Genomic DNA, 12,505 nt, shown 5'->3' with positions numbered 1-12,505 from the left:
AACTATATTCTAAATTGCCTAATTATTAAAATTAGAATGACAATTATCTTCTTTCACCAAATATTGTACACCATAGCTGGCCTGGTTTCTATAATTGTTGAGAAGCTTTCATAGTTTTCGGATAATTTTAGGGGTGTCCAGCCTCTCCTGCAAATTAGGCTCTTTATTTTGGATTTTTTTGACTTAGACTTCTTCCACCCATGTGCATGCATGCACACCCCCGCTGTCCTCGTCGAATGGAATGAAGGCCATTTGCACTGCTGCATTCACTTACTGTTTGGCCAAAACAAGTTGCCTGCACATTTGTAGGAAAATCTAGTCCAAGGAGTCTATGAGAGAGAGAAAATGCCCCCCACTGCATCATTTATCCTGGGGCTTGGAAACAGAATGGAAGCAAAGAATGCTGGACTTTAAATAAGCAATAAAATAAAATAAAATAAAATCCATCGGCTGAAAATATTATTCATGGGGAAAGGAAAAAGCAACACAATTACTATGTTTCTCATTTAGGATTAAAATGCACAGGGAGTACACGAGAGTCCTGTCTAACCAGCTTTCCATTAATTTTCCACTTTAATATTGGTGAGCCCTGAGGTTCAGCCAATGCAACTTGCAGAGAGAGCGAACTCTCCCCCACCAGGTAGCGCTTCAGCCATTTATTAATTTGTAATCTCTGCTAACCATGCTGAGCACTGGAATTGGCAGAAAACAATGTATTTATAACTCATTATTTTAGAAGCTGTGCAATGCTAGAGGAAGAGGACATTTCCTATGATTAATTAGGATAATATCCAGTTTATCACAATGTAAGTCGCTCTATTTATCTTCCACAATAGCATTCCATTTTGGTGAAGGTAACCCATTTCATATCATACTCCATTCTTCTTCTTTGCCTGCAATAAACCTTTCACAAGATTAATGTCCTGAACAAACACAGCATTTCAGCACGGACGCCAACGAGACAGGGAGTCAGCTCAAAACTTCACAAGGGTTTAACTGCTTTGGTAGCGCAGGGTCTGAATCGTCCTCCAAATACGCTACCAGATCGCAGACCGTCATCCTGCATAGATGGGGTATAAAGTGCTGGTTCAGGAAAGCAGGGTTCATGACTGAGCCCTCCTCTCTCCCTAACTACCGTAAACCCAGCTCCAGAATGTGGAGAGTTGGCCTTTCGGCATATAAACGTCATCCCGTTCAGCTGGGATTAAACTCCGTGGTTATGTTACCTGCCTAATTCAGGCGAGTAGATGAACATACGCCATGCCTTCCAACCAAACCGCCTCCCTCCCCGGGAGGATGGCCTCATCTTTCTACGTTATTCTGCAAGTAAGACAGTGTTGCAAAAATGGTAATCCTTCTCCAGGATCTGGGAGGGGGGCACCCAAAGCTATATTATACTTTAAACATGCATCGGTTTTAGGAGGTCAGGATGGCTTTGATCAGGTTCTAGGACAAGAATGAGACAATCATTTCTATCAGGTCTCCCAGGAAAGACAAACTAAGATTTAAGCCAAAGTTAAAAACACAAAACCAAGTCTTCCCCCTCACAAAGCATTGCTACAAAAAATACAACTTCTTCTATATTTGAAAAAATACGTTTCATTGGCCACAATTTAAAGCCACACTGCTGTGGGGTTTGTAGAATATATAGCATTTATTTAATATATCTTTATGAGGCAAAGTTTATAGCTGACACACGTTTTAAAATGAGACATATCTCCCCCCCACCCCTACCCCCCACGCTGCGGCTAGCTATCAGGGCACTCTGCAGATGCCTCCTCCGTGGGGGCCTTTGCATGGCACCGCTGTTGGGGGCTGCACCAAACACCGCTCTGCCAGCCCCCGAACTCGCCGCCACGCGGCGGTACCGCAGGCAGCCAGCCAGCCTGGGCACAGGGGGCTTTGGTGAAGCTGCCCCAAAGGCAAGCTCTTCTTGGGGAGAGGCAGAGAGTTTTATGGTCCAGGTACCTCCGAATACCCCAGTAACGAACCATCTACAACTTTGCAATGCACGGTGGGGAACCAACTGCTCTCAGAGGCCATTTAAGCTTTGGTTTCGCCATCCCACAGGACTCTGCTGGCGCAACCCCATCTCCTCTCGGTGATCCTGGCAGTGCCAGGACTGTGCAAAGCTGCTCCACGCATGCCATCCAGCAGAGCGCCTGCACTGGCGACCTGCAGAAACATCAGGTCAGCAAGTCCACGGCCATAGAAGTCGTGTGAAAAGACAAGGGTTGCTGACCCAGCCCCAGGACCTCAAACCTGCCCTCGGCCCCAGAAGGCAAAGTAGGCTGCTTGAGCTGGGGGGAGAAGGGAAAATTCACGAGCAAAACACTTGCTTATTTTGGTCCCAGCTGCTCCGTTGGGAAGCTGGTTTGAAGGGAGAGAGCCCAGAAACATGTGTCACCACCTTCTCCCCCCGATGGTCTCTCCCTCCTACCTCTGCCCAGCTGTAGGCACTGGAGGGTCTCCTTGGTCAGCGGGGACCAGTACCTCCCACGTCCAGCCTTGTCTCAGTGGGCGCACAGCCATGGCTCTACCAGGTCTACAAGCCCTGGCAGGGCAGGCATCTGCACCAGTCTGGACTCCCTCTGAGCTCCAAATGCAGTTGGAGTCACATTAATAATTTGTCACTAATTTGACCACCAGTAGTGGCTAGACACCGAGCTTTTTAAATGAAGCCAGCAGAGCCACCAGCACATGGCTGTCCCATCACGCTGAGCGAATTTGGAGCTCACTGAGGTGCCATGGCCAGCACCAACTAAACCCGGGCGCCACATGGGTCACTGTCGCGCAGGTTTTTCCTGACAGATGTGTATCAAGGCATCAAATACCTAATCTGAACTGTCCTTTACTAATAATGCCAAACCCTGGGCTGCCCTTCTGCAGGGTCTGGCCACAATCAAGCTCAAATAACAACTTTTATGGCAGTTTCCTGCTGCAAGATGAACAAACTGATGACCTACCCTGATGTCCAAACCCAAAGGCAGTGGCACCAAGCACGATCCCACTAACACTCTCTGTGAACTGGTACAAACCCTGGCAGAAGCACAGAAGTGCTGTTATTGCGGTGACAGTATGGTCCAATGTGCTCTGCAGCCATTTGCTTTAGAAACGTCATTAGGGGGAGTTATTCAAGCTCGGCTCAGTGGCACTGCATTTTTCTAACTTCAGACAATACAAGTCACAAAGCCCAGCCATGTGGCCAGCTGTGAAGGATACTGCCCAATTCGTATAAAACAGAGAAAATATATATTAATTATTTGATTAGTATAAGTTAAATAAATAAAGCCCAAAAATAAAAGCCCCAATTCTGAAGAGAATTTGTTTTCCCACTTCAGTATTTAAAAATATAGATTTATGACTGATCAGCTGTAGGTCATTTTCTGCATCTTTTGGGGGAGGGGGTGAGAACACTTTGACAAAGTGTTTTGTCAGTGTTATCACAATGATAAATGGGCTTTGTCCCTGCACACCCATAAAAAAGCCTCCTTAGTACCTACCCCGGCTAGGAAATCTTCCCTAATCTCCTTGCGGCTTTACTTTACCTCCTATATTGATCAGATCAGTTTTTTTGGTTTTTTTACTGGGGACTGGACAGGAGGACAAGTAATCCTAGAGCTTCCCGTTGCCTTTGGATGCTTCCATTTTTTTCAGAATAATAATTATTCGGCCTGGAGGGAGAGGGCAAAGGGTAAAGCCATATGATGTTTGACAAACTGGTATCATGAACTTGAATTACTACAAAATGACTATCTTATGAGTAAAACATTCAGGTGAGGTTTTCCCTCAAAGGATCATTTGTCCTACTTGTAGAATCATCCTTCTAGGGTGATACTCAGATATCATTTTCCCTTTCTTTAAAATAATTTTCAAGTCACATTTAGAGCTGTAAAAGTGGCCACCATTTCCTCAGCATTAACCCCTTGAAACCTTTTTATGTGACCATTATGACCATCTTTCCTGGCTCAGAAGGACCTGGCAGCACTTGCAACGAAGCCCATCAGTGGTACTTTACATGGACGAGGTGAGCCTGTGTTGAGCAACAGGAGGTACTACTTCACCCCCGCTGCAATGGGCGAGTGCTTTGTCTCCATGGTTTCCCCAGTGATAACCAAGATATTGAAGATACAGGTCCCACCCACACTCTCGGTGTGATTAAATCAGGTTCAGCCTAAACATAAATCTTGATTAAAGGAAGGTTTTCATTCATTCTCCAGCATGTCCCACAGGAGCCGAGTGTCTCCTGTAACTTTGGTCAAACATAAGCAAGCATTCAAAATTCGCCTTCCATAATTCTGAGTCCTATCAAAGTTCCTTCAGCATCACTTCGAGCAATAGGCTTCCACCATACTCTTCTCCAAGGGGCATGAGTTTCTTTCCACTGGTGACTGAATGCTATGTTTGGTCTTTCTCCTGGACTTCCTGAAACCGTTTCTCCAAGCGATCCAGTTTGGCCAGATTCTCCTTCAGCAACTTGCTGTTTGGAACCAGTTGTAAGGCTTTCTCATAGTAGCCACGGGCAGTGACATAGCTCCCCTACAAAGAAAATGAGTGACAGATCTCATTCGCATTCCCTAACATAGAAAGTTCATTCCTTGGGGATGGTGAAGACCGTAATACAAAGGAAAAAGATTTTATAAAACTTGATATTGTTAGGTAACGGGAATTCTTCTTCATTATGAAATGGATCACCGAGTGCCATTAACCTAAATTTGATCAAACACACATGGCAAGAAGTAGATTTACATTTTTCCGTTATGTTGTACCAGAAGAGTTAATTTTACTCAGTGATAGGATAGCTTGAGGATATCACACAATGTGACTCCTTAAGACCCAAATCATGATGATATGCTAAAGTATTCAAAAATATAAGCAACCACAGGATGGGCTGTCTATTTCCATAATTTCATGCCAGTATTCTGCATTAGACATCTTTATTAAATTAATTAGGTAAAGAGGAATCTTAAAAGTCAACTCATGGTGACATTTTTCTAAGGCAGGTCAACAACTGAAGCAAGGAAAACTTCAGAGATGCGCAAGTTGTTCCTTGCAGCCTGTCCCCTTACAAATATGGGATTTACATTACTGGATACATATTCCCAAGCAACCTGGTTGGGAAATTCCAGTTGGGGTGGATGGACTTTCTCCTTTCTGGATAAAATACATCGGGGACACTTATTGTTCACAAACATGCAGCTCTTGGCAGTCTGAAACGAATTTAGCTTTCTGTCCTGAGCAGTAGTCTCTGCAGATGACAGCTTAAGGAAAAGCAAAATTGTCGTACCTTGATGTGCTCGATGCCTCCCATATTCATCCAGGCCTGCGCTTGGTCTGGGTTGAGCTCCACAGCCCGTTTATAGCTCTACATAAATATGAAACATTTTTAGGTTAAGAGTCTGAGTCTTCAAACAAAAGCCCTGCTGGAGGGGAAAGAGAAACTAAGTTTCCTCTCCCTCTGAATCCATTTCAAATATAATTTCAAATGCTTCTCATATACAATGCAAAAGTTGAATTTCAGTTTCTTTACAGCAGAGGTGACATAGCATACTGCTTCACCGCTGAGCTCGTCTCACAGGTTTTCCCTGCCCACGGCGCTGCATGACGAGCCACACCAACCCCTGCAACTGTCTCCCTGCCACCCTGCACCACTGGGGTCTCCTACACATCAGGGTCATTTCCTCGGGCAGGTCCCTGCCACTCACAAGCCATGTGTGGGCTGTGACGCTTCTTATCTGCAAGGCTTTAATTTGGAGCTGGCAGCAGACTACAGTACAGCCACCTGCACGGAGGTTTCACAAGGACCTGAGGGCAGTGCTATCCCTCCCCACTGTTCCGCCACTGTGCATGGGAGAAGAAGCAACAAGGACCTTATGGACTCTGTCAAACAGCACCGTTTTTATGGTGTCACAGCAGGAAAGGATTCAAACCAGGATTAGACATCTCTAGGGTTATCGAGAGTATCCAGAACTGTCCCAATAACAATTTTCTGTGCTATTATTTAACACTAACGTAATCTCTGAGCTGTCAAGCCTTCTGCTCCACTGGATAAGCCAATCTCTCAGCTATAAGGTAATGAGGTGAGATATAACAACATAATGGGCTCTCACAGGTTTCAGTTGAGCCACCTGGAGTTGGCCATTGCCAGTGAGAGAGGCTGGGGCTGGAAGGACCAAGGGTCTGGTTGGTATGATAAGGCCTAGGCTCCTCCGTAGTCCCACCATGACTCTATACTTAACCTCTCAGAGCACGGAGCTGTATTTCCACACAGGAATGAGGGAAAATGTTGCAACTAAGTCTGGCAAAGTTAGCTGCCCCATAGCTTTAGCTGTACCACTGGTGAACTGCTGAGCTCCCAAGGCCAACAGCCAGGGTGCGTGCACCAGGGAGTATTAGAGGCAATGAGCTAACTCCATCTTTTAACCTACAAAACTATCCGTAGGGCTTAGAGCAGTCATACCTCAAAAGCCTTGTCGAGGAGATTCTGTTCTCTTAGCTGGTTTCCTTTAGTGAAAAAGAGCTCTGATATGACTTTTGGATCCTTTGGTTTTAGCTGAAGAGCTTTTTCTATAGCTTCAAGTGCCTGTGAAAAAGCAAGAGGACATTGTGTTACTGTATTCTGTGCCTTTCCACTGCTTAACTTCAGTCCCACTACCTAGATAAACAGACGGAAAAATAAATCTACTGGATGTGTGCTAAGGCATGTGACATGTCTCTGGAGAGACGGAATGTAAGATTCAACCCGAGCTCTGTGTGTGGCCCTCGGGACAAGGGTACCTTGGGGCCATGGTACCTTGGTGTAGTGCTCCTGCTTGCTGTAGATGGCTGACAGAAGGCGGTAGCACTCCAGACACTCCACATCCTCATTGAGTATATGGTTTGTCATCTTTTCAGCTTCCTTCGTCCGCCCCATCATTGCTAAAACCTGAGCCTACGGAGCCACATTACAGAGGGTTATGATCTTAAAAAGCTCAACCTTCCTTAATACATGATGCTGCACCCAGCAGTGGGTGCTCCACTTTCGTGGCCCTGCCCTGGCCGAGCTTGCCCCACACTCACCAGCGCCAGTCGGATCTCTTTGTTCGAAGGCTGCAGTGATGCTGCTTCTCTGTAAACCTGCAACGCTTCTTCATACCGCCCCGTGTTGTAATACAGAGCCCCCAGTGGGGATAGGATTTCAGCCTTCCGAGATACCTTCAGTGCCCTGGAATTTGGGAACAAGAGATGCTTCCAGGTGGTGTGGGGATCAAAGCAGAAAGGGAGGTGTGGCTTGCGCTGGGATCGAGCAGCAGAGCTCTGCACTCTGCATGGCACGCTCAACCCACCCCAGGGAGCACAAATTTAAGGTCCCAGGGACGCAGGAGCGTACCGACAGCAGCAATCCCTCTGGCCACCTGAGAAGTGGAGAGGGCCACCTCCAAAGTGCATGCGAGCATGCAGCAGGGGTGGGGATGGCTGATGGCCTGGGGAGTGTGAGCACAAATCTGGATGGCAAAAAGGAGGCAAAAAAAAACCCCAGTCCACCCTGCTGCATACTGGAGTCAAAGCCTGCCTACCAGCACATAGCTGGGAAGGCTTTGAGTTTCTGATGGTGCCAAGGTTTTGGTGCTGGGTTGTGCGGCAGTTACGGCTGTTACTGGTGCGGCACTCACAGACCAGCTTGGAGCAGGGTGGGAGTCGTGCTAACAATCTGCTCATGCCACCGAGAAGCCTCCGGCTTTATTGTTAGAGCATCCCCCAGCCAAAAGCAGCAGTGTGTCCATCCTGGGGGCTTGGGAACGGTCCAGGGAAGTCAACACTGCCTGAGTCTGTGCTGCCTCTCCAAGCACTCCCCAAAAATAGCCAAATAAGCAAAGGCAAATCCAGTTTCAAACAGATGGAGAAGGGAGGGAGGAAAACCCAAATATGCACTAACAGATTTACATATCAGAGGCTCTTTAGCAGAGACAAGCTGTACAGGGGGAGGAAGGAAACCTCTGTCTCCTGTTCCAAATTCTTACCGCTTGTACCACACTTCGGCCTCTTTGTTCTGCCCCAGGGAGCGGTGAAGCCTGCCCAGGTTCACCATGGCCACGTGGTGAGCGGGGCTCAGGTGGATGGCCTGCCTGTAGTGGGACACGGCTCTCTCGGGAGCTCCTGGAGAGGAGAACAACCATTAAACTGGTGCCTCAGAAAAATCCTTTTGCAGTTCAGCACGCAGTAATGCTCTGGGTTTTCTTTCATCTATTGCTCTATGTGTGGGAACCATTTTGAGAAAGAAATCCTGCCTCAGCCTTTCGAGATTAAGTGTCATGAAAATTGCTGTCCAAACTAAAATTTAGGCTCCAATATTCAGAGATGATCCTGAGAAATAGATTTTCTAGGGGTGGGTTTTTGCAAGTCGAAGGTACAGCCACCAGAAGAAGACTCCTGACTGAAAGCACCCTCCGATCACTCTGTGGGGGGATGCACCCCCTGTGCTAAGGACAGAGCCCACTCCAGAGAGGGGGCTGGGGCGCATGTCCCACCTCCTGGGAGAGCATCCTTCCACCCTGGCCCGCGGGAAAGATGGGCAACGGAGACATGGAGAACAAGCCACCCAATAGTCTCCATAACCCCACCAGAGCTCCAAATAGTTTCAGCTCTTTCCAAACAGAGACTATTCCCTCCACCTCTGTAGCGTTGGCCCTGCACAGTCTCTCTACTACAGGGAGTAACTGCCAGTGACCAGCTAATTCCCACCTCGGGGCAATAAATCCCAGACCAGAGGTGTCCAGCTGGCTATTTTGGAACAGGTAGGCACCATCTCTGTGTTGCAGAGGAGCCATTGGGTGGCACTGCTTCGCTGTGCGAAAATGTCTACCAGTGCAAGATCCCGCAGCCATGACATCACCGAGCACCACGACAAAATGCAACACCGTGCAAAAAGAAAGGTGCCAGACCACTAGCCCAAATAGTGTATTTTTCTTTATCTAAATAATGGCTTTCCTCAAGAAGGATCTTGCAGTTCTTTCCTCAGACAGGGCCTGTTGACTACCTACTAAATAGATCAATGGGGCACAGTATAAAGTTCCAGCATTTCAGCAATGCGAATATCCTATTTTTAACCCCAGTGCCTGTTTAATTGCTTTGCACTCTCTAGACCAGATAATCTCCTGATGAAAACCGATTCTCACAGAGTTTTGTCCACCAACAAAGCTTTTGAGTATTGGCATTTTTTAAGCCAAGTTACTTCACAATGTGATTAATTCCGTTTCTATCAGGAAAGCAGAACTTGAAAACAGCCTGCGCGTGTTGGGGCACTGAACGTATACTGCCGTGGGAATTTTATTATCATAGCTTTTCAGATCTAGTTTGGTTTTCCTGTGACTATCTATGCAACATAAAAGTGACATTGACGCTTCTCAGCATCTCCTTTACAGGAGAGAGCAGGGACATCTTTAAGGAGATTCAGAAGCATTTAAGATGCATCCAAGGCCAGCGACGTATCTTTCAGGGTAGGACTTTTTCAAAACATCCAGCAGCAGCCTCGATCTTCTCCCACCGCTGAGCAGGCAGACGTTTTTGAAAAATTGTATCTACAAAACATCCTGGGAAGCAGCTGGGCATGCACCTCGGTCCGTAAGTCAGCCAGTGCCTCCCCTGCTCAACACACAGGGGTAACGCACATCGTTAAGGGAGACACATTGAGTGTCTACAACCACTGCAGAGCTGTCTAGAGTTATGGCTCCCCAGAGCTGACACTTGCTGGAGGCTTGTTGCACAAAATCCTGCAAGTTAATTGGCATGGTGCTTCACACTCCCCGTGCCCACCGGGGAAGAGCGCAGCCTGTGATGGGCTCACTACCAGCCACTTCCTTCACGCCTTGTCATGTCTCCAGGAGGATTATTTACACATCATGCCTGAAGTATCAAAAGTCAGTGGGTTGTTTGTGTGTAGGGAAGTGTAGAAGTAAACCAGGAAAAGTTAGTTTTGACTTTGGCAGAATACACAAGTGCAAAAAATAGAAAGTGCACTGCACTGCGTTTGAACCACAATTTATGGCAGGAATAGGGCAATTTATCTGGGTTGGCAAGCAAAGATGAGTACAATGTCAGAGTGAAATTACTGAGGAATTTTTATTATTTGCAAGCTTGAATTTTGCCAGGAGACAAATTCAGAACTCAACCTCTGTCACTAATGCTATGATGCCTTTTTTGATTACGAATGCTCATTTTGGCTTCGTATTTATTTCACACTGGTACTACAGAAGAACAATGGTTGAGCTCAGAGGTAGGACAGCCAGCTGCAGGCTGACAGACACCATCGTCCTTTCATCCCAAGCACCACCACAGCCAGGCACAGTGTGAAATGGGCAGAATAGGTAGCAACCACACACTTTAAGCCTATAATATTTCATCACTGAGCCTCAGCTCTGTTCTAGAGGGACCGGAGTAAGACAGTAGTTTGGTTTCCACTAGCCGTTTGTCAAACTCGGCCTTGCTTATGAAGCTGTCATTAAAAGGTGGCAATTACAGTGGCATTTTTTTTTGTTGTTATGTGGATGCCAGGAAGTGCCTGAGTCCAGGGAAGTTGGATGGGAACCAGGAGTCCAGAAAATAAAGGCTTTGGATGCCATTTCGGAGCTCCTGAGAAATCAATTCACCCCACAGCATCTTAGGTTTTGTTTTCACAGATGACTGTGGTTTAAAAGCCATGTTTGTTTTTACAGCGGTGGCGCTCAACCTTTACAGTCAAAGAGCTGCTTTGTCACCAAGTAGAGCTGCAAGTGCTCTAAAGACCATAATGTGTGCCTGGGATTTGGTTTGATGTGGCCATGCTTTCCTGGAGAAACAGCAGTATTGTCAGGGTGCTGCCCAGTTCAAATTGAAGAGGACAACTGCCTGTGCAAAGATGGTGAGAAACACTGAAGGAAACAGCCGGGCTGAATGCCACTGCCGCACAGTGCCTGCATTGATTACAAATTTCAGTACGCTCTGCCATCTCAGCAGTGTGGGGATATTTATTTCCAAGCTACAGTGGAGGCACATCTATTGCTTTGGAATCTTTTGACACCCTTCTAGATGTGTACTGATGAATAAAACAAATCAACGCAAATAAGGCAAAGAGGGAAAATCCCTTGCTCCTTCTCACTTACCGGTATCAACCAAGAAAACACCGTAGTTGTTATGCAGATCAGAGCTCTCTGGACAATTCTCTATGCCAGCCTTATAGACCTCCTCCGCTTCCTTAAGCCGTTCCTTAACAGGGAAGGAGATTTCTTAGCCATAGCAGAAAGGGTGTCAGCACCATTTGCCACATACCTGCATTTTGTGACAACTCCCTCACCGCACAGGGAGCTCGGGCTGCCAGCCCACCCCGCCTCCTAGGAGGCCAAAATTTTACCCCATGGCATGGATGCAATATAGCTGCCGTCTGGTACCCCAGAGCAATTCAGACAGCTTTCCCCCATACATTTGCAATTGGAGCTACCTGTGAAACAGAAATAACAGCTGGAAAAGGTGGGTCCTGTGCGATGCCAGCAAGCCCCAGCTGGGCATGCACCCAGCCGGGAAACACACAGCGACAGGGGTCGTGTTGGGTCTGTTGAGAAATATCTGTCATCTGGGAGATGATATATTTTAATTTATTTGTTTAATGAGCATCTTGCTGGCTAACTTTTCCCCTCTGGAGCTCTGCTGTTCGTTCCCTAAGCAGTGGGGAAAACACAAGGAATGAAAGCTTGGCGTGTGTGATGGCTGGGGGACGGGGAGCTTGTGCAGGGGAATGAGGGAAGCTGGAGGAGATGAAGGCAATGAAAGAGTGGGGAAAATCTGACAGATTCAGATTAAAACCAGGCATTGTCAATGCATGAGATGTAGCTCACTGGGATTGATGGGACGTGAGACCGCGCTGATTCCCAGATGTGCTGAGCCCTTACATTTTGCATAGATTTCAAGGAGGTTTGTTGGTGCTGAGCATTTCTGGAAAAATATAGATCTTTTACTTGGGAACACCCTGCCTACGGAAAGTGTCCCACTGGCTGGGCTCTGTCTAGCCTGAGCTATGGGCAGCCCAGTCCTGAAAAGAAAATAAGGTATCTCCTTTGGATCAAATAGCAACTTAAAAAGGTTTCCATTTCCCTCGAACCAGCCAGTGCATGCCCACTGCCTGCATGCTCGCTAGCACGGGTTATCAAGGTCTTCCTCCTCCCCTAACCTCAGAGCTTTGCTGGTGTATTTATGGAAGAAGGCCATGAACAGCAGAGACCAGCACGGTGCAGAGGGGCGTCAGGCAAGCCTCCAGTACCAAAGATGCTTTTTTCAGTTCTTCCCCTTCCATGGAGTGGCACAGCCCCATGGCGACAAACTCCACAGCCTCCTGACGATGCTCCCAAGCGAAATCAGCCATCTGGCTCTCTGCGGAGGAAAGCCTGGAGCCATCAAGGCAGGGAGCTACATCCACGTTGAAATAAGAGGTCGGTCCATTCCCAGCTATGGACTCTCCTTTCCTCAAGTCCTGCAAATCCCAGAGCCTACAGGGCTT

General features: G+C 47.2%; 1 protein-coding gene across 1 annotated transcript in view; it reads right to left on the bottom strand.

The window, feature by feature from the left end:
* Positions 1-3,862: 3,862 nt before the first annotated feature.
* Positions 3,863-12,505, bottom strand: part of TMTC1 (transmembrane O-mannosyltransferase targeting cadherins 1) — a 127,927-nt gene continuing 119,284 nt past the window's right edge. The window contains exons 10-16 of the mRNA XM_075158602.1: positions 11,118-11,220; positions 8,001-8,136; positions 7,060-7,204; positions 6,794-6,931; positions 6,461-6,583; positions 5,288-5,365; positions 3,863-4,539 (exon numbers count right to left, since the gene is read on the bottom strand). Of these exons, the coding sequence (XP_075014703.1) occupies positions 4,399-4,539; positions 5,288-5,365; positions 6,461-6,583; positions 6,794-6,931; positions 7,060-7,204; positions 8,001-8,136; positions 11,118-11,220 (864 nt within the window). The 3' untranslated portion in view covers positions 3,863-4,398. The remainder of the gene's footprint in view (positions 4,540-5,287; positions 5,366-6,460; positions 6,584-6,793; positions 6,932-7,059; positions 7,205-8,000; positions 8,137-11,117; positions 11,221-12,505) is intronic.

This window comes from Calonectris borealis, chromosome 1 (genome assembly GCF_964195595.1).
Source record: "Calonectris borealis chromosome 1, bCalBor7.hap1.2, whole genome shotgun sequence".
Classification (NCBI taxonomy): domain Eukaryota; kingdom Metazoa; phylum Chordata; class Aves; order Procellariiformes; family Procellariidae; genus Calonectris; species Calonectris borealis.
The sequence above is the reverse complement of the archived record's forward strand: the minus strand, read 5'-3'. Positions and strand labels throughout refer to the sequence as shown.